A 22,783-nucleotide genomic window follows, 5' to 3' on the forward strand; every position below is an offset into this window, starting at 1 on the left:
CAATGTCATATGTAACGTCTGTGGAAGAAAACAGGACAAAGTTCATGACAGGAGTCTGTCATCAGCATATACAACAATATTCACAACACTTTTCACTATGTGCAGTCAAGTCCTTTTAGATCAAAACACTGTTTTTAAGTTTCCAACAAGTGTCTTCAACTACTTTAGACTCTTTTAAATTGTCTCCATTCAACAAAAAGGCAAAAAAATGTACATACTAGGAGTGGGGGTTGGACACGGTGTGACATCTGTGGAGCAACATTGGAGATTAAATGAATGTATGTTTATCTGCTTAGGAAAACAAAATATCTTCTATTCTAATAAACATGTACATGTTTATGTCAACACATGTAGCACAGAAACGCAGATACAGTAGATATTCATTAGTAAATTTTTAGCAAAACTTTTATTTGAACTACTACTAAACAGAAATGCTTACTTGTGATTGGTTCACAGAGCGCTCCATCAGACGGAAGTCCATTTATGCACCCACAGGTTTGGCTGGTGGCATTGCTGCACGCACCGTAGATGTTGCACTGTCACATGACCAAGCAAACTGCTCTTCACAGTGACACTGCAGTCCTCCAGTGGAGTTTGGATAGCACCTTTTAAAGACATTCAAGAAAAGTTCAAGCCATTCTATGCAAATCATACACCACTGGATAAAAAAGCAATCAATTAGCCAAACAGATTACACAAGGAAACAATTAACAAAAGTTCTTACCTGTGGTGAAATTTAAACCTATCACTTTTAAAGACTGATTGATGGTGTAGGGGAGCAAGACACTTCTCACAGTGTTCCTGAATAGTTCAATGAAATATGATGGCACACTGGAGACTGGGATACGCAATTCCAGGACTAGATCAATGTCATATGTAACGTCTGTGGAAGAAAACAGGACAAAGTTCATGACAGGAGTCTGTCATCAGCATATACAACAATATTCACAACACTTTTCACTATGTGCAGTCAAGTCCTTTTAGATCAAAACACTGTTTTTAAGTTTCCAACAAGTGTCTTCAACTACTTTAGACTCTTTTAAATTGTCTCCATTCAACAAAAAGGCAAAAAAATGTACATACTAGGAGTGGGGGTTGGACACGGTGTGACATCTGTGGAGCAACGATGGAGATTAAATGAATGTATGTTTATCTGCTTAGGAAAACAAAATATCTTCTATTCTAATAAACATGTACATGTTTATGTCAACACATGTAGCACAGAAACGCAGATACAGTAGATATTCATTAGTAAATTTTCTAGCAAACTTTTATTTGAACTACTACTAAACAGAAATGCTTACTTGTGATTGGTTCACAGAGCGCTCCATCAGACGGAAGTCCATTTATGCACCCACAGGTTTGGCTGGTGGCATTGCTGCACGCACCGTAGATGTTGCACTTGTCACATGACCAAGCAAACTGCTCTTCACAGTGACACTGCAGTCCTCCAGTGGAGTTTGGATAGCACCTTTTAAAGACATTCAAGAAAAGTTCAAGCCATTCTATGCAAATCATACACCACTGGATAAAAAAGCAATCAATTAGCCAAACAGATTACACAAGGAAACAATTAACAAAAGTTCTTACCTGTGGTGAAATTTAAACCTATCACTTTTAAAGACTGATTGATGGTGTAGGGGAGCAAGACACTTCTCACAGTGTTCCTGAATAGTTCAATGAAATATGATGGCACACTGGAGACTGGGATACGCAATTCCAGGACTAGATCAATGTCATATGTAACGTCTGTGGAAGAAAACAGGACAAAGTTCATGACAGGAGTCTGTCATCAGCATATACAAAATATTCACAACACTTTTCACTATGTGCAGTCAAGTCCTTTTAGATCAAAACACTGTTTTTTAAGTTTCCAACAAGTGTCTTCAACTACTTTAGACCTTTTAAATTTCTCCATTCAACAAAAAGGCAAAAAAATGTACATACTAGGAGTGGGGGTTGGACACGGTGTGACATCTGTGGAGCAATATTGGAGATTAAATGAATGCATGTTTATCTGCTTAGGAAAACAAAATATCTTCTATTCTAATAAACATGTACATGTTTATGTCAACACATGTAGCACAGAAACGCAGATACAGTAGATATTCATTAGTAAATGTTATTTTTGCAAAGCACGACTTTTATTTGAACTACTACTAAACAGAAATGCTTACTTGTGATTGGTTCACAGAGCGCTCCATCAGACGGAAGTCCATTTATGCACCCACAGGTTTGGCTGGTGGCATTGCTGCACGCACCGTAGATGTTGCACTGGTCACATGACCAAGCAAACTGCTCTTCACAGTGACACTGCAGTCCTCCAGTGGAGTTTGGATAGCACCTTTTAAAGACATTCAAGAAAAGTTCAGCCATTCTATGCAAATCATACACTGGATAAAAAAGCATCAATTAGCAAACAGATTACACAAGGAAACAATTAACAAAAGTTCTTACCTGTGGTGAAATTTAAACCTATCACTTTTAAAGACTGATTGATGGTGTAGGGGAGCAAGACACTTCTCACAGTGTTCCTGAATAGTTCAATGAAATATGATGGCACACTGGAGACTGGGATACGCAATTCCAGGACTAGATCAATGTCATATGTAACGTCTGTGGAAGAAAACAGGACAAAGTTCATGACAGGAGTCTGTCATCAGCATATACAACAATATTCACAACACTTTTCACTATGTGCAGTCAAGTCCTTTTAGATCAAAACACTGTTTTTGAAGTTTCCAACAAGTGTCTTCAACTACTTTAGACCTTTTAAATTTCTCCATTCAACAAAAAGGCAAAAAAATGTACATACTAGGAGTGGGGGTTGGACACGGTGTGACATCTGTGGAGCAACGATGGAGATTAAATGAATGTATGTTTATCTGCTTAGGAAAACAAAATATCTTCTATTCTAATAAACATGTACATGTTTATGTCAACACATGTAGCACAGAAACGCAGATACAGTAGATATTCATTAGTAAATGTTATTTTTGCAAGCACGACTTTTATTTGAACTACTACTAAACAGAAATGCTTACTTGTGATTGGTTCACAGAGCGCTCCATCAGACGGAAGTCCATTTATGCACCCACAGGTTTGGCTGGTGGCATTGCTGCACGCACCGTAGATGTTGCACTGTCACATGACCAAGCAAACTGCTCTTCACAGTGACACTGCAGTCCTCCAGTGGAGTTTGGATAGCAACCTTTTAAAGACATTCAAGAAAAGTTCAAGCCATTCTATGCAAATCATACACCACTGGATAAAAAAGCAATCAATTAGCCAAACAGATTACACAAGGAAACAATTAACAAAAGTTCTTACCTGTGGTGAAATTTAAACCTATCACTTTTAAAGACTGATTGATGGTGTAGGGGAGCAAGACACTTCTCACAGTGTTCCTGAATAGTTCAATGAAATATGATGGCACACTGGAGACTGGGATACGCAATTCCAGGACTAGATCAATGTCATATGTAACGTCTGTGGAAGAAAACAGGACAAAGTTCATGACAGGAGTCTGTCATCAGCATATACAACAATATTCACAACACTTTTCACTATGTGCAGTCAAGTCCTTTTAGATCAAAACACTGTTTTTTAAGTTTCCAACAAGTGTCTTCAACTACTTTAGACTCTTTTAAATTGTCTCCATTTAACAAAAAGGCAAAAAAATGTACATACTAGGAGTGGGGGTTGGACACGGTGTGACATCTGTGGAGCAACGATGGAGATTAAATGAATGTATGTTTATCTGCTTAGGAAAACAAAATATCTTCTATTCTAATAAACATGTACATGTTTATGTCAACACATGTAGCATAGAAATGCAGATACAGTAGATATTCATTAGTAAATTTTCTAGCAAAAATTTATTTGAACTACTACTAAACAGAAATGCTTACTTGTGATTGGTTCACAGAGCGCTCCATCAGACGGAAGTCCATTTATGCACCCACAGGTTTGGCTGGTGGCATTGCTGCACGCACCGTAGATGTTGCACTTGTCACATGACCAAGCAAACTGCTCTTCGCAGTGACACTGCAGTCCTCCAGTGGAGTTTGGATAGCAACCTTTTAAAGACATTCAAGAAAAGTTCAAGCCATTCTATGCAAATCATACACCACTGGATAAAAAAGCAATCAATTAGCCAAACAGATTACACAAGGAAACAATTAACAAAAGTTCTTACCTGTGGTGAAATTTAAACCTATCACTTTTAAAGACTGATTGATGGTGTAGGGGAGCAAGACACTTCTCACAGTGTTCCTGAATAGTTCAATGAAATATGATGGCACACTGGAGACTGGGATACGCAATTCCAGGACTAGATCAATGTCATATGTAACGTCTGTGGAAGAAAACAGGACAAAGTTCATGACAGGAGTCTGTCATCAGCATATACAAAGATATTCACAACACTTTTCACTATGTGCAGTCAAGTCCTTTTAGATCAAAACACTGTTTTTTAAGTTTCCAACAAGTGTCTTCAACTACTTTAGACTCTTTTAAATTGTCTCCATTTAACAAAAAGGCAAAAAAATGTACATACTAGGAGTGGGGGTTGGACACGGTGTGACATCTGTGGAGCAACGATGGAGATTAAATGAATGTATGTTTATCTGCTTAGGAAAACAAAATATCTTCTATTCTAATAAACATGTACATGTTTATGTCAACACATGTAGCATAGAAATGCAGATACAGTAGATATTCATTAGTAAATTTTCTAGCAAAACTTTTATTTGAACTACTACTAAACAGAAATGCTTACTTGTGATTGGTTCACAGAGCGCTCCATCAGACGGAAGTCCATTTATGCACCCACAGGTTTGGCTGGTGGCATTGCTGCACGCACCGTAGATGTTGCACTGGTCACATGACCAAGCAAACTGCTCTTCGCAGTGACACTGCAGTCCTCCAGTGGAGTTTGGATAGCAACCTTTTAAAGACATTCAAGAAAAGTTCAAGCCATTCTATGCAAATCATACACCACTGGATAAAAAAGCAATCAATTAGCCAAACAGATTACACAAGGAAACAATTAACAAAAGTTCTTACCTGTGGTGAAATTTAAACCTATCACTTTTAAAGACTGATTGATGGTGTAGGGGAGCGAGACACTTCTCACAGTGTTCCTGAATAGTTCAATGAAATATGATGGCACACTGGAGACTGGGATACGCAACTCCAGGACTAGATCAATGTCATATGTAACGTCTGTGGAAGAAAACAGGACAAAGTTCATGAAAGGAGTCTGTCATCAGCATATACAAAGATATTCACAACACTTTTCACTATGTGCAGTCAAGTCCTTTTAGATCAAAACACTGTTTTTTAAGTTTCCAACAAGTGTCTTCAGCTACTTTAGACCCTTTTAAATTTTCTCCATTCAACAAAAAGGCAAAAAAATGTACATACTAGGAGTGGGGGTTGGACACGGTGTGACATCTGTGGAGCAACGATGGAGATTAAATGAATGTATGTTTATCTGCTTAGGAAAACAAAATATCTTCTATTCTAATAAACATGTACATGTTTATGTCAACACATGTAGCATAGAAATGCAGATACAGTAGATATTCATTAGTAAATTTTCTAGCAAAAATTTATTTGAACTACTACTAAACAGAAATGCTTACTTGTGATTGGTTCACAGAGCGCTCCATCAGACGGAAGTCCATTTATGCACCCACAGGTTTGGCTGGTGGCATTGCTGCACGCACCGTAGATGTTGCACTTGTCACATGACCAAGCAAACTGCTCTTCGCAGTGACACTGCAGTCCTCCAGTGGAGTTTGGATAGCAACCTTTTAAAGACATTCAAGAAAAGTTCAAGCCATTCTATGCAAATCATACACCACTGGATAAAAAAGCAATCAATTAGCCAAACAGATTACACAAGGAAACAATTAACAAAAGTTCTTACCTGTGGTGAAATTTAAACCTATCACTTTTAAAGACTGATTGATGGTGTAGGGGAGCAAGACACTTCTCACAGTGTTCCTGAATAGTTCAATGAAATATGATGGCACACTGGAGACTGGGATACGCAATTCCAGGACTAGATCAATGTCATATGTAACGTCTGTGGAAGAAAACAGGACAAAGTTCATGACAGGAGTCTGTCATCAGCATATACAAAGATATTCACAACACTTTTCACTATGTGCAGTCAAGTCCTTTTAGATCAAAACACTGTTTTTTAAGTTTCCAACAAGTGTCTTCAATTACTTTAGACCCTTTTAAATTTTCTCCATTCAACAAAAAGGCAAAAAAATGTACATACTAGGAGTGGGGGTTGGACACGGTGTGACATCTGTGGAGCAATATTGGAGATTAAATGAATGTATGTTTATCTGCTTAGGAAAACAAAATATCTTCTATTCTAATCAACATGTACATGTTTATGTCAACACATGTAGCATAGAAATGCAGATACAGTAGATATTCATTAGTAAATTTTCTAGCAAAACTTTTATTTGAACTACTACTAAACAGAAATGCTTACTTGTGATTGGTTCACAGAGCGCTCCATCAGACGGAAGTCCATTTATGCACCCACAGGTTTGGCTGGTGGCATTGCTGCACGCACCGTAGATGTTGCACTTGTCACATGACCAAGCAAACTGCTCTTCACAGTGACACTGCAGTCCTCCAGTGGAGTTTGGATAGCAACCTTTTAAAGACATTCAAGAAAAGTTCAAGCCATTCTATGCAAATCATACACTATTGGATAAAAAAGCATTCAATTAGCCAAAAAGATTACACAAGGAAACAATTAACAAAAGTTCTTACCTGTGGTGAAATTTAAACCTATCACTTTTAAAGACTGATTGATGGTGTAGGGGAGCGAGACACTTCTCACAGTGTTCCTGAATAGTTCAATGAAATATGATGGCACACTGGAGACTGGGATACGCAACTCCAGGACTAGATCAATGTCATATGTAACGTCTGTGGAAGAAAACAGGACAAAGTTCATGAAAGGAGTCTGTCATCAGCATATACAAAGATATTCACAACACTTTTCACTATGTGCAGTCAAGTCCTTTTAGATCAAAACACTGTTTTTTAAGTTTCCAACAAGTGTCTTCAGCTACTTTAGACCCTTTTAAATTTTCTCCATTCAACAAAAAGGCAAAAAAAAGTACATACTAGGAGTGGGGGTTGGACACGGTGTGACATCTGTGGAGCAACGATGGAGATTAAATGAATGTATGTTTATCTGCTTAGGAAAACAAAATATCTTCTATTCTAATAAACATGTACATGTTTATGTCAACACATGTAGCACAGAAACGCAGATACAGTAGATATTCATTTGTAAATGTTATTTTTGCAAGAGCACGACTTTTATTTGAATGACTACTAAACAGAAATGTTTACTTGTGATTGGTTCACAGAGCGCTCCATCAGACGGAAGTCCATTTATGCACCCACAGGTTTGGCTGGTGGCATTGCTGCACGCACCATAGATGTTGCACTGGTCACATGACCAAGCAAACTGCTCTTCACAGTGACACTGCAGTCCTCCAGTGGAGTTTGGATAGCACCCTTTTAAAGACATTCAAAAAAAGTTCAAGCCATTCTATGCAAATCATACACTATTGGATAAAAATGCAATCAATTAGCCAAACGATTACACAAGGAAACAATTAACAAAAGTTCTTACCTGTGGTGAAATTTAAACCTATCACTTTTAAAGACTGATTGATGGTGTAGGGGAGCGAGACACTTCTCACAGTGTTCCTGAATAGTTCAATGAAATATGATGGCACACTGGAGACTGGGATACGCAATTCCAGGACTAGATCAATGTCATATGTAACGTCTGTGGAAGAAAACAGGACAAAGTTCATGACAGGAGTCTGTCATCAGCAAATACAACAATATTCACAACACCTTTGTGCAGTGAAGTCATTATGGATTATATTGATCCCAGTGTTGCACATTTGTTGCTGTCTGAGATTCAGAATCAGATTCAATCTGCATTGTACTCTATGGAGAGAATTTCTTTTCAGACTGTACATAGACCATCAATTGGCATGCAGAATACAGACATACTGAGTCTACAAAATAGACATAGAAGGAAAGACCAATGATTTTACAGGAAGTACAAGTGATTTTAGGGAGCTTAGAAAGGGAGCTGAAAACAATAATCAGACAGGGTTTGGCTGGTGATGCACGGTGGCCGGGGGGCATGCTGGGCATGGGGGATGTCGGCGCTGGTGGCCTTAGTTTTTCCGGCGGTTGGGGGGACGGCAGACTTTTATTGGCAGCTGCACGGTGACCTGGCGTGTTTGCTGCCGGGCTGGGACTTGCTGCTGGTGTTTCTCTCCACTAGATTTAGCTGTCGTGTTATTCCGCTCACTCTCTCTTGTTTGCACGACCTCGCATGCGGGATTCGCAGGCGGCTGCTGGGCATTGGGTGTTGCCGTGCTCGTGCAGTGTGCGCGTTGGGCTCGTCACTTTTACATTGGTGTTGATGATTGCGCGGCATTTGGGCGTTTTGGTTGTTTGCTGCGCGCTCTGGGGAGCACTGACCTATGTTTTTTGTGCGCGCTGCGGTCGGTCCAGGCACTGCTCTTCCGCGGCTCACGCTTCTTGCGTTCCGTCTGCATTACATTGTCAACTGGCATTTGGGTCAGGGTCTTCCGCGTTTGCATCGCGGTGCATCTGGGAGTCTTTGTTTTTTGATGTATTTTTTTTTTTCTTTCTCCCACCCCTATTGGCTACTGGGGTTCTTGCCTGCCTGTTGCTGGGGTAGGTGTGGCATCTCACTCTCACTAACAACTACATTCTTTAACAGGCTTATGCGCACACACATGTACACACACATACAGACACACATATACAGACACATTCACCCACACGCACACAGACACACACAGTCTCACACATAGACACAAACAAATTTAGGTTGTCCCTGGTAGAATTATTCATGATGCTTTTCTTTCAGTTACTTATTTAAATTAATTGTTATTATTCTAGCTCTCGTGGCTGTGCTGTGTTGCTTATTTAGTGTGCTTGACTGTTTCTTGTTTTCATTTTCTCTTAGTTTAAATACTATGTCAGCTGTTTATTGCTGCTGTTCGGCTGGTTGTCTTTTATTATTATTATTGTTTTCATTATTTGTTTTTGTTTTTCTCCTCCCCAAGCCCCCCTCTCTGTTCTGTTGCAGGTTTTGTTGCTTTCTGCAATTGGTGTTTCCCTCTGCTATTCCCTGTTGTCCCCATCTTCTATCCCCCTTCTCTTGCAGGTCTTGTCCTTTCTCTGTGCTGCCTGTTTGTGCCCCCCTATCCTCGTGTCTGCCCCCCTGTCCAGCCTGGTGACAAATCAATACATAATTAAATAAATAATAAAACAGACAAAGGAGTATATTATTACTCTCTTGTTAAAGTAAAATCTGTCTGGCACAATATGGTATCCAGGTCATCATACTCTATACCAGGCTGCTGGGCAGGACAGGTTTAGAAAAAAAAGAAGAAGAAATAAATAAAGAAATATCTCAGTGTCTGCCTGGACAGCAAATTAAACTGGAAAAAACACAGATATTGAAGACTATTTTTACGACAGAAAAATCCTCTGATGTGAGCAGAAATCTTCTCGGGTTACGTATGTAACCCTTGTTCCCCGAGAAGGGGAATGAGACACTGCGTCGGTGACGACACTATGGGAACGCCTCTGGGCGTGGCAGGGCTGAACATGAATGAAACTACTCCAATCCTATTGGTGTTGCTAGAACAGTAGCGTGTGACGGCGTAACTGGAGGCGTATATAAGCACGCCGGCACACAGGACACATTAGCCCTTTTCTATGAAGCAAGGCACTCCAGGCGGTGTGAGGTGTGGTGGACCGACGCAGTGTCTCATTCCCCTTCTCGGGGAACAAGGGTTACATACGTAACCCGAGACGTCCCCCTTTGAGGGAACTCGAACTGCGTGGGTGACGACACTATGGGAACGAGAATACCCACTTAGGCCGCGCCGAAACCCCGTCTGCCCCCAGCGTGCAGAACCTGACGGCACGACTAGGAGGAGAGCGCACGGGTGCAGAAGGAAGGTCCAGACTGTAGAACTGGATGAAGGTGTGAGGGGTGGCCCAGCCAGCCGCATCACACAAATCCTGGAGCGACGCCCCTGCCCCGAGTAGAGTCGGAACAATCCAGTTGCTGTTTGGAAGCGGGGAGCCCAGCCTTGGGGGACCCGAAACACACCAGCAACTGCTCTGCTTTCCTCCACCGGGAAGACTGAGTGCTCTGACAGGTGAAGATGAAGTCACATGAGGTGGGGGATGAAATGCCTGCAGCACCGTGGACCCTGCCTGGATGGGACCTTAGGGACATAGCCCGGACAGGGGTGCAGGATGGCTCTGACCCTCCCCGGGGCAAACTCCAGGCAGATACCGAAAGTGCCTGGAGATCCCCCAACCTCCTCAGAGAGGTGATAGCGCGGAGAAAGTCCATCTTAAGGGTCCTTCCTCAGAGGGACCTGCCATGGCGGGCCCTCTAGGAGCAAAATTAAGTCAGAGAACCACACTCGGGCCGGCCAAAACGGGGCTACTAACAGTAGGCTGACACCGTCCTGACGGACCCGCTCCAGAACCCCCGGAAGCAGAGCGACTGGGGGAAAAGCATCTGTACCATGGCATCCAGCCCTAGCGGGGCAGGGGGCGAGAGGGAGAACCACAGAGGACAGTGTGTCGTCTCTCGCAGCGCAAAAAAGTCCACATCTATGGTGCCGACTCTACGCATAATAACTCCACCACCTCGGGGTGGAGTCTCCATTCCCCGGGCCTCAGCCCCTGTCTCGACAGCAGGTCTGCTCCCTGATTCTGGGTCCCAGGGATGTACATCGCTCTGAGGGACAGCAGTCTCTGCTGGGACCACAGGAGGATCCGATGCGCCAGCTTGCATAATGGAGCGAGTGCAGCAGCGCAGTGATTCAAATAGGCCACCACCGCCGTGTTGTCGGTCCTGACAAGGATGTGGCGACTGCGGAGAGCGGGCAGAAAACTCCTCAGAGCTCTGAAAACCGCCAACATTTCCAGGCAATTTATTTGCCAAGAGAAATGATGCTCCTCCCAGGAGCCTCTCGCGAAGCGGCCGTCCATGACCGCGCCCCATCCCGTGAGTGAGGCATCTGTCGAAATAATTGTCCGGCGACATGACGCTCCCAACACGGGCCCTTGGGACAGGAACCAAGTTTCTTCCATACTGACAGGGAAAGAAAGCACCTGCTCATAATCCGTACGGAACAGATTTCCCCTCGGGGAGAATCCCTTGGATTTTAACCACCACTGCAGGGCTCTCATGTGCAGCAGGCCAGACGGGATTACGCTGGACGCTGCTGCCATAAGACCCAACACTCTCTGAAAGTGTTTCACAGTGATGGAGCGGCCTAGCTTTATTCTGGTTACTGAGGATACAATGGACCCAACGCGTGCAGGCGACAGGTGGGCCCGCATCGTCATCGAGTTCCACACCACCCCTAGGAACGTAGTCTGTTGGGCGGGTGTCAGCACGCTCTTCTTCATGTTGAGCCGCAGCCCCAAACGCCGAAGGTGGGCGAGGATGACATCTCGATGGCGAACCGCTGTGCCGAGCCAGTTGTCGATGTAGTTCAGTATGCGGATGCCCAGGAGCCTCACCGGGGCCAGAACTGCATCCATACACTTGGTGAACGTGCAAGGCCGAACGGAAGAACCTGATACTGGTATGCCACGCCCCCGTAGGAGAACCTCAGGAACTTCCTGTGAGAGGGACGGATGGAGATGTGGAAATATGCGTCTTGTAGATCTATCGTGACAAACCAATCCTCGGATCGGATCTGACTGACGATGGCGGGGATGGTGAGCATCTTGAACCAGAATCTCCTCAGAGATTTGTTCAGGAACCGTAGATCTAAAATCGGACGTGATCCTCCGTCCTTCTTGGGAACTATGAAGTACCGGCTGTAGAACCCGGACTCCCTGACTGGCTGGGGAATGCGTTCTATGGCCCCTGGTTCAGTAGAGAGAAAACTTCTCGTTCCAACACCTGGCTCCGCCTTGAGTGCACCGCAGTCCAGACAACCCCGTTGAAAACGGGTGAGCGGGCCCGGAACTGCAGCCTGTAGCCATCTACTACGGTGCGGCACCCTGAAGTGGAGGTCCGCCAGGGAGATCCTGCCGACAATCCATGGTATGTGAGCCAAAGCGCCTGCCGACTATGGCCCCTCGGGGCAGGCAGCATGGCGCGTGCTTGCTTGAGCCATAGGTGCCGTTCAGTGCTGAAATGGAGCGGCCAATAGCGCAGGCCGTCTCCTTCGTGACTCTAAGTGACAAGTCCGTAGCTTGGCGGAGCTCAGCAATACCCTCCTCAGAGGGGCCTGCTCCCGAGTCTATGTCCTTCAGCAGGTCGGCCTGGTATGCCTGCAAAACCACCGTTCAGGCTTGCACCAGCCCGGCCTGCCGCCATGTAAGCTTTGCCCACCAAAGCAGATGTCATATGACATGGCTTGGTAGGTAGCGCCGGCTCCTTGAGGGATGATGCATGACCGGGCGAAAGATAGCTAGCCAAAGCATCCTCAACCCGGGGCATCATCCCATAGCCAAAACCCTTGACTCCCGCTACGTCACTATAGACCCGGAGCGGGGGAGTAGTCAGACGAGCTGAGAAGGGCTTGCCCCAGGACTTGCACAATCATGCAAGTCCGGAAAAAAAGGCAGAGACCTGTGCGGAGGTGGCGCACAGCGCTGCAAAAAGCGCTCATCCAGTCCTGTGTGCCGGCGTGCTTATATACGCCTCCAGTTACGCCGTCACACGCTACTGTTCTAGCAACACCAATAGGATTGGAGTAGTTTCATTCATGTTCAGCCCTGCCACGCCCAGAGGCGTTCCCATAGTGTCGTCACCGACGCAGTTAGAGTTCCCTCGAAGGGGAACTGCTTTATACTTTTAATCAAGGCACTATAGCTAGTGTTCTTTTTTATGCTGTGCTTTGCTGGGAAGGCAGCATTCCTGTAGACGATAAAAAAAGGATCAATAAGTTGATTAAAAAGGCTGGCTCTGTGATTGGCCTTGCCCCTGAGTCACTGGAGATCATCTTATGTATGAGAACAAGTGCCAAACTGAAGAATATCATGGATCTTGTAGACCATCCACTCCACAGTGAGTAGTCCACTTAGTAGTTCCTTTAGTGGCCGACTGAAGATGCCCCGGTGTTCTACTGAACGGCTCAGAAGGTCTTTTATCCCAAATAGTAATTCTATTTTGTTATGAATATTTTAGATTTTTGTTTTTAAGCTCTTCAGCCGGTCACTTAAAAAAACACATTGTTGTGTGTTGTCATTCGGCTGCTACTCGTGAAGTCGGGGTACATATTTTTTTTAAGTAATAAATCCGACTTCGAGTGGCGTTCCATAGTACTTTTTGTAGTTGGAAGTTGGACATTTACAAGTTCCGAGTTGCCTGGAACGCAGCCTTACACCTGAAATCCAACGGACCGCAAGCTCTCTTCTGAGTTATGTGCAGGGTTGGATTGGCCGTGGGGAATCTTGGGAACAATCACAAACGGCCGCTCCATTTCAGGCTGAACTGGCCAGTGTTCAAGAGTTTTTATTTTTCAGTTTACGCTGGTCGGTCAGCTGCAGTGAACGCTGTCTGTGGGCGAGTTCAGCATCGACAAAACGTAGAAAAACATTTTTTTCAACGGAAACGGTGGTGCCTCAAACAAAACGTTGCGCAACGTTCTGCAAGGGGCTTCGAGGTATGTTTTCTCCCGTTTGGTGGGCATGTCTCAGGTGTTACCCAATCAGCTGCGACAAGTTTGTAACCACAACAGTGTTAAAAAGGCAGGAAAATTCAGTGTGCAGACTGGGCCAAACCGGTGTTATAAAAAGTTTCCTGAAGATCTTCATCATAATGAAATTGATTGTACACAAGTACAACACAATATATTAAAATAACTGCAAAATATCTTTCTCCGCGCCCCCACATGCGAGCGCATAAAAACCCTCTCTGTCTTAAAGTCATAGGCTGAATTTCAGTCACAATACATCCCTGGTTAGATGCGTTATCCGGCACCAGAAACCATAATAAAGTACAGAAGTTTAGAGAAAGTACAGAAAGTTGTGAACACTTCGAGTCTCCTGTGAAAATTGGGAGAGTTAGCAAGTATGAGCTAACTGGAGCTAACCTCTACCACAGCGTGCTGCTGTGTGTGATGTTGTGTTTTTTGTCTGCGCATGCGGGTCACTTTCAGGCCGTAAAAACAATTCACACTGGAGTCTGATATGGGCCACATTTAAGCAGTTCATGGTTTCAAACCTGCCGTAAAAGTTATTCAGGTCTCTGGGTGCTGGAGTGCAGGCTCCTTTACAATTACATTTTTTTAAACCAAGGGGTGGAATGAAGCCAAACAGGTGTAATCTTTTCAATCAAACTCTATCACTTAACTAGAAAACCTGGTAGAGACTTTATCTGCATGTGACAGGTTCTTTTACTGAAACTAACTATCTGATTAAAGTCTGCATGTGTTTGGCAAGGGCTTGCATGTAATGCACATTCATTTATATGTAAAAGTCCCTCACTCTAGCGTTAATTAAGGCCATGCAGAAGAATATGAGGAAGCAGATAGTTCCTTGTTTTGTGTTCAGGAAATTAAAATCTACCGTCCAACACTTATAATAACTTCTCATTAAAACAAAAGGAATTAAAAACTATAACACATTTACCCAATATGGTAGAACAGCCACAAACAGAGCTTTTAGGTTGGGAATTTAATCAATAAAATGCACCATCTACTGGCCGTAATAGGTAATTGTCCTAAAATCCAAAATCCATCCATCCATCCATCCACCGTCAACCGCTTATCCTGCGTACAGGGTCGCGGGGGCTGGAGTCAATCCCAGCTGACATCGGGCGAAAGGCAGGGTAAACCCTGGACAGGATGCCAGTCCATCGCAGGGCCACACATAGACAGACAACCACTCACACTCACATCCACATTGGAGACACCAATTAACCTAGCCTGCGTGTCTGTGGATGGTGGGAGGAAGCCGGAGCACCCAGAGAGAACCCATGCGGACACGGGGAGAACATGCAAACTCCACACAGAAATGCCAAGGCAATTGATGAAGAATGTAAATATCCATCCCCAGTTTTTCAACGGTATCCAGAATATATACCTCTAATACACGTATAATAAACATACAATAAACAAATACAGTATTGATAATGAAGCACGATAATAAACAATGAATGAATACCAGTGGTGGAAAAGTAAAAAAGCAAACTACAGTGTAAAAATATTACAAATATTTATAATAATAATAATAATAATAATAATAATAATAATGGTGGAAGAAGTACCATAATACTTCACTTCAAAATTATACTCAAGTACAGTGCTTGAGTAAATGTACCCACTGATGTATTCAGTAATGATGAAATATGAACACAGAATCAACATGTAGGTTTTTTCCCAGGTGATACATGTCAGAGTCCAATGACATTATGTATCTTTGGTTGTGCTGGGCCTACAGTACCTGAGAGACTGGTGTTTAGCTGGCAGTACTGGCCGTCAGCTGGAAGCCCATTAATGCATCCACATGTGTCATCGATGATCGCATCACAGGCTCCATAGTCAATGCAGCTGTTATATGACCAAGCAAAACTCGGCTCACATCTGCACTGGTATCCAGTCGTATTTGGTGAACACACTATGTGAAGAAGAACATCACAACATCAATGATTTATGACATGTTTACTGGTAAAGTTAAAAGATATTTATTTTTGGCAAACAATGGCAACACATGAGTGGATTTAGTTGCACCTGTTGTTGCGGCAATGCTGTTAATTTCAACAGTGTTGTTGATGAGCACAGGACTGAACGTGTTTAAAAGCGTTCGGAGGTGCTCCAGGTCAGAGATGTTTAGAACAACTTGGAGGACATAATCAGAGGAATTTAAGGTAGCTGTGAAGACAAGAAACAGACACAATCAGATACTGTAGACCTAGCGAAGTGACAGTCCATACCTCACTGACAAGAAAAGGACAAATTCAATAGTCAATACTCAATATTTTTTTGTTCTACTGAGCATACAGACAAGTAGTAGTAGTTTCAGTATTTACTGATAAAGCTCATCCTATCTATTGATATTAATTTGTGACTCACTCGCTCTTTTTTCTCTGGCATGAATGTGTGGTGCGTTTGTACTCATCAATTCCTGGAAAAAATCAATTTACATCTCATTAGAGCAACATACAGTTTGTCTACATAAAACAATTACTGTAACTAAATACTAAATACACATTAAACTTTACAGTGAGCAGTCATACTTCTATAATATATTACATATGTTTAGCAATGTAGCCAAATCATACTAGCTGCAGTATCTCATGGTGTAACATTACAACAATGAGTGCCATTATTATTATTTTGTGATCTTACCTCAAAGGATAAATCCAGAGACTGTGTGTAGCCCTGATCCTCCAGACTGTAGCATATAACCACAAGAACAACTAAGTATCCTACTGCCTTTGGTAAAGCCATCCTGACTAAAGACAGAATGCAAGCAACACAATGATTTCTCATTAGTAAATCAGTTAGAAGAAATATATAGGCCTATGTATTACTTAAGTTCATAGGTGTCCTTTACACTGGGGACGCTGGGGACACGTCCTCACCACTTTTTGAATTGGCTGATTTTGTCCCCATCACTTTTTGAAAGCATTTGTTAAAAATGTTCTTAAAAAAATAGCTTGCAACAAGAAATGTTAAATAACAAATGAAATTGCTTTGAGAATTTTTATTTGCACAATAAGAAAAAATGCAATGCAATTTAAATCTAGAAGAAACACGTGCACATTGTCCAAGAAATTAACTTAAGCAACCAAAAAAAGCTACTGATTACTGCATTGTATTCCATTATATTTTTATATTTTGAATTGTCGCCTGCCAACAGAATTTTGTGTTTCCCTTCATATAAATAAAGACATTTATCCATAAATTGGTGCAGAAAATGTCTCCAGAATGCAGTAAATTATTTCAGCATCAAATATTTAATCTAAATAGTGCTAAAAATCTTCTTGTCTTGTTCTCGTACATTGTCACGTCTCGTGACCCAAGTGTATCATTACGCCTCTAATCTGAGCCCTTATGTCCCCACCGCTTTTCAACACAAAGTGACGCCCTTGCTTAAATGAATGGCTGATGATATAGATACTTTAAAGTTGTGTTACGTGAGGTTGTGCTGATAAACAAGGTATGTTCAAAATGCTTCAGTAACTTCATCATGATAGAAAAGAAAACTTGTTGTTAATCAAGTTTAAGGGCATGCTACCATCCTATTTACATAACTTCAGTGAAGGTTCATTCAAACAGGAATCATGTTGCTATGGATTCAATGAGTATTGCTGTGGGCTACAACTTTTCTTTTTAGCCTATACTTAAAATAAAGAGAATACCTCTCCTAAACAGGGTAGAATTGTCCAAGTGCTGGCCATTTGAACAATATTTCTTTACATTGGGGAAAATGGTGCCATTAAAGATATGTTGAAATAGCTATTAGCAGTTTCTGTTTGCAATGTAAAAATAGATGTGCAGACAACTATCACAGGACTACTTTGATACTGAAGAAATCTAAAATTATGATGATTCTCAGGTAAGTCCTGGTTGTCTAAGCAGTAGAATTGGTAGGGAAATGTAGAAATCATCTTATGATTGTTCTTAATTTTATTTCTTTATTTTACCCTTTAAGGTAAAGTAATATATAAATATATTGCTAAAGTCAACTTATAAACTTATGTTGCTGTGCAGTTGCTAGCACGCACTGCTAAATCACCATTATAATAATGTTTTGTACTCATGACGTTTTGTGAGAGTATGCTTCAGGAACGAAATTAGAAATGTATTTTTTTTCCTATTGCTCTGACCCTTTTCTTACTCTTTACGCTGACAGGAAGTATATCTAGACAGTCATATATAACAAAAGTGTATTCCTTGAGCATAATTTCTAATATGCATTGCTAAATCAATCAAGTGTAGATGGTGATCATGCTTTTTAAATGTACTGGAAAGGATTGGAAATTTGCATCCGAAGACTCACAGGAAGTGAGCCTCTGCCAGCAGATACCGTAGTGTTTTATTTATAGTATGATGAAATCAGCTCTATAAACTGTGTGAAATGTATTAACAAGAGATGAATATGATGTTTTAAGAATGCAATAAGGATGATAAATAATTGAAGACAGACATTTTTAATTTTTAGGTAAGGCCACAACCTAGAATTAAAATAAGCTTGCTATCTCACTCTCCTGTATAGGATTTGAACACAATGCACTAGCGGGGCTTCTGGGTAACGCTTTGTAACGATATATGCATGATTGCGTGGCAGGTCAGGGGCAGTTCAAGTCGAGAAGTACATCTGGCCTACACAGCCTATACAGTATAGCATCATCTGGTTTGAAAGGATGCAATGTTTTCAGTTTGGCTGATTGTTGACTCTTAAGGTTAATTATTGTTCCAGTAAACTGGATTCAATTCACCTGCGTGCACCTGTCCCTTGCAGCTCACACAGTATCACACAGAAGTTTAAATCCAATTGCCTGGGGCGTAGATTTAACTTCAGATATCTGTCAATAAGGATTATTTAGACTATTTCAATAACAGCTAACAAGCCCCAACAGTCAGACAATAACATACTGACCGGAGCAATACACTTTTTCAAATGAAAAAGAAAATGTTGGAATAATTTAAGCGCTGGAGCCCAATCATGCAGTGGCATACCTTAGAAGAGAAAGAATCTCTCTCTGCGTGATTATTCTGCCTTTTCTCTTAAGAATTATTTTCATTTTCCACTGAATATGAATACGGAAAATATCAACAAAATGTTAATATTTCCCATGCTACTTTTTCTTTTTATGTGCTCATAGCAACAGAGGTGTGCTTAAGGTATGGTTATGTTCAGGGGACTAGGACAACTTGGTGGAAATTTAGGAAATATTGCACCCATTACATTTCTAGTGTCAACACAAATTCTAGTATTTTCCAGGATTCCAGATCTCTGGTGTCAAGACAAGATTTACCTCCCAGACTTCAACACACTTTTAATTCTAATAATCTTAGCAGACTATCAGTTCTTCATGCCTGGCTGATGAGCTGCAGATCAGTGTCAGCAAAAAATTAGATATAAATCACTGCTCCTATACTCTAATAGTCAAAACAGTTGATTACTACTTCATCAGTCTTATCTTCCTTGTCCTTATCTAGCCATGTGTGTTTTGCAAGAGTGTAGGATTCTGTTTTGACTAGTACAAAAGTGGTTCAATCATACTTCCTTTTACATTACTGAGAAAGTCATATAAGCCTTCATAACTTCCCTGTTAGACCACTGTTACTGACTTTTCTCTGTCTTTAATTAATCGACTCTACCTTAAGACTGCCAAACAGTCCACTTGCATCACTCCAATTCTTTTAATTTCCTTCACAAGTAGAAGAGACATCTGACACTTTAAAGTAATGTGGTGCATTTGTCTGGAAGCTGTGTTAAATGTCAAAAAAAAAAAAAAGGTGTAAATGTTGGAAATGACACCAAAACATGTTTTATACTGGATCAGTCAGTTTAAAAATGTATCTTAACATAAAATCAATTAACTATATGGTTTAGGGGGTCACATTTTCAATAAGGTAGGGCCCTGGGGCCGGACATTTTGACACTTGTCACACACATTTTCATTCAAAACTTTTATTTTGCTGCATTGCAAAAGTAGCCTAATGGTAAACTTAACTTTAGGTAATTAGGCTATCTGCTTCATTTCATTTTCTTTTCAACACAAGCTGTAATATAGCCCCAAAGGTAAACACATATTTATACTGGATCATTAAATCAGCCATTATAAGATAAATAAAGAAAGATAAATCAGTCATTATAAGACTACTGTGTAAGCATGTAACAAACATCATACTCACTATAAATAAAAACAAAAGTAAGAGCAGGATGCTAACGTCAGAAACGGGCAGATAATTTGTGCCATCGTTTGACATACAATGACACTTCCTCAACCTCAACCATCAGTGGTTATAATAAAAGTACAAACAACAACAATATTACAATAATAAATTTTTTTTTAATATATTATTTCCACCTGTAGGTTCTGAAGCTTCTTAAGATGCTCTTTGCTTTCTACAAGTATGTGGCTTTTATTAATCTACAATCATTTGTAAGAGTGTCTTCATTTAAAACAAAGAAAACAGCTTACCATACCGTTAGGTTATGGTTGAAATGTCTTTAATCTTTAAAGATACCTGTATAGTTTACACTTTTTACCCTAACCCTACTTATTGTCCCCTCTAATTTTGTGTTTATCCTATTTTAATTTCTTGTCTGTTTAATAAATCACAAAGTGTTTTCTAGTTTTCTACAGCAAAGCCTGCTACTAATCCTATTTCAAAGCCTGTCTGGCAGTTGTCTCAGGAGTGAGTTGCATTGTTGTTAAACATCCACTAAACCTAGTTAAATCAACAAAGCAGAAAGTTAAAGTTCTCCTTTTTCCAGTCACTGAAAATATATTTACAGACTCATATGAATTGAGTTGGAGAGTGGAATTAACTTTGAAAAGCAATATGTGAATTACTAGTCAACTTTACTTTTTTAAGCAAGTCTTTGTTTCACTTGCCTCAGCTACATGTTTGTTTTTTCCAGACTTCTTTAAAGGCTAACACATGACACTAATGTTTCCCTTTAATATATAATTATATATGATAATATATTTAATAGCCATTTCATCACTTCAGCATTCTAACCAAGAAAAACATCACCTGCTTGTTACAACATCCAGGGAGCTTTTCCCTCTGAAACAAAAAACTACTACATTTGTAGTATTTATAAAGAAAATCTAAAAATCACTATGTTCTATTTATTCCTCTTTACTATTAGTAAGATCCCAAATATTTTCACTGCTGTAAAATGGGTTCAAGGTGAAAATGGTTTAGTGTTTAATTTTCTTTTACATGAGTAAGGACTATTGCATACTTCTCTGCAGTTTGCCTAAAAGGATTATACGGGGGTAATAACCACCTATGTAAGTTTTAAAATGTTAATTGTATTTGTTTACCTCTTATTGTCTTCTGGCTTCCAAAAAGGCCTCTTCTCAGGAAACAATCATTTTGCTGTATGTCTCCAGATACATAGACCAATAGTCCAACATGTGAGTAAGGACACCAGTCAACTTCCTGGAATACTTGGTCTGAGTCACACACCTGTCTGACAAGTTAAGCGACCTGGTACTTGGCAGGAGTATAGATTGTATCACAGAGCACTGTGAGTGCGATGATTTTTTGTGTGTGTATCTGAGATTTACATCCGAGTTTTGGTTGTTCTGAGTGGGCTTTATTTCTTTATGATACTTAATCTCCCCAAAAACTTTGACACTTGGTCAGATATTTCATTGTTATATGAATGCAAACAGTTTAGTCAGCATTCAAATCCATTTTAAAGGCACTTTCTTCAGCTGTGTCAAAAGTAGCACTAAGGATCAGTACAGACGCACTTTTGTGTCAAAACTTTGTCTGAAATCATCCTATACTCTGTCCAGGGCTGTTTCTGTAATATGACGTGATCTAAAGTTAGACCGGATTTTTTCCACCCAACTTTTTTCAAAAATTTCAAAAACACCCTCCCTGACACAGACCAGGCATCCCTATAATTAACTATAATAAAGACAGTGATACCAATTATATGCAGCTCTTTCTTCAACTTCTCTCTTTTCTTATTTATCTTTTTTATGGTCCAATACCATTTGAAGAAGGAACAGCTACTGTTTGAGGCATAACAGTTTCAAAAGCCTTTGGACAGCTTCCAGTTTAAAAGGCGTAATGAAACTATCAACAATGCATTTCTAAATAACACAAAAGAAGCCGATCACACCCCTTTCTCTTTCGGTTATTGAATAAGTATATATAAGATATCTTAAATGTCAATGTAAATTTTATTTCTTTAGCACATTTAAAAACAACAACAGTTGACCAAAGTGAATCACAGGGAAACAAAATAACAACACTTTAAAACATCAGAAAACCAGGTTAACGAAGGTTAAAAGCTACTGCAAAAAGGTACGTCTTAAGCAGCGATCTAAATGTTTGTAGGGTCTGTGCAGCTTTAATATGCATGGGGAGGCTGTTCCATAGGATGGGGGCACCCACTGCAAAGGCTCTATCGCCCTTATTTTTAGCTTTGATCTCGGGACATCCAAGAGCAGCTGATTTGTTGACCTCCGTGTTCTAACTGGAGAATAGTTGTGTAAGAGATCAGCCAAAAAATTAACATTTTTCCTGGGCTGACCTGTAAAACAGAACCATGCATGTTACCTTGGGCCATATAATGCATAAAGAGACTCCTATTTCTGTAGAGCTGTATCTTTTTCTGTGTCTGTCTAAGGCAATTGACGACTGATATTTGAACCAATGAACTGCTAGGTTTATGGGGATTCTGATGACTTAAGCTAACATTAACTCCATGAGTTAGTTTAATAAACACTGTCTCCCCCGATAAAATGAGAACCCCGTTAAAGGTTCTTAAAAATACACTTGATGGTAACATGTCCATGTTAATAGTGAGGCTAAAAGTGTATTTCCCAACATTCACACCAGTTGATCCATGAAGAGGACATGGGAATAAAGAAGATGCATTGTTCTTGTATTGCAGTGTGGAGCTTTTTAGTCCTAGCAATGTAAGTATGATACGGGAAAATGTTCACACACTGCTATTTCATTCCAACACAACCCTGTTTGGC

The 22,783-nt window shown here is 40.8% G+C and overlaps 1 protein-coding gene across 1 annotated transcript; it reads right to left on the minus strand.

Moving 5' to 3' along the window:
* Positions 1-2,504: 2,504 nt before the first annotated feature.
* LOC119909139 lies at positions 2,505-21,237 on the minus strand. Its single transcript, XM_038727219.1, has 24 exons — positions 21,107-21,237; positions 16,443-16,549; positions 16,167-16,218; positions 15,825-15,965; positions 15,538-15,711; positions 7,682-7,840; positions 7,396-7,563; positions 7,165-7,194; positions 6,805-6,963; positions 6,518-6,685; positions 6,296-6,325; positions 5,936-6,094; positions 5,649-5,816; positions 5,428-5,457; positions 5,068-5,226; positions 4,781-4,948; positions 4,559-4,588; positions 4,199-4,357; positions 3,912-4,079; positions 3,691-3,720; positions 3,331-3,489; positions 3,045-3,211; positions 2,816-2,845; positions 2,505-2,616 (listed from the first exon to the last, which is right to left on the minus strand). Exons 2-22 carry the CDS (start codon positions 16,542-16,544, stop codon positions 3,087-3,089), a joined length of 2,538 nt encoding a protein of 845 aa, XP_038583147.1. The 5' UTR covers positions 16,545-16,549; positions 21,107-21,237; the 3' UTR covers positions 2,505-2,616; positions 2,816-2,845; positions 3,045-3,086.
* Positions 21,238-22,783: the final 1,546 nt, after the last annotated feature.

Source organism: Micropterus salmoides, unplaced genomic scaffold (assembly GCF_014851395.1).
Source record: "Micropterus salmoides isolate LMB-PRFRI ecotype aquatic unplaced genomic scaffold, ASM1485139v1 Ms_hic_scaffold_18, whole genome shotgun sequence".
In the NCBI taxonomy this organism is placed as follows: Eukaryota; Metazoa; Chordata; class Actinopteri; order Centrarchiformes; family Centrarchidae; genus Micropterus; species Micropterus salmoides.

Bases quoted from the DNA above. Each gene is read 5' to 3' on its own strand.
- LOC119909139 (XM_038727219.1), bottom strand. From the start codon at position 16,544: ATGGCTTTACCAAAGGCAGTAGGATACTTAGTTGTTCTTGTGGTTATA. The intron at 6,095-6,295 runs GTATGTACATTT...TTTCTTCCACAG, and splicing joins GTGTCCAACCCCCACTCCTA to ACGTTACATATGACATTGAT. The intron at 4,589-4,780 runs GTAAGCATTTCT...GTTGCTCCACAG, and splicing joins GCTCTGTGAACCAATCACAA to ATGTCACACCGTGTCCAACC.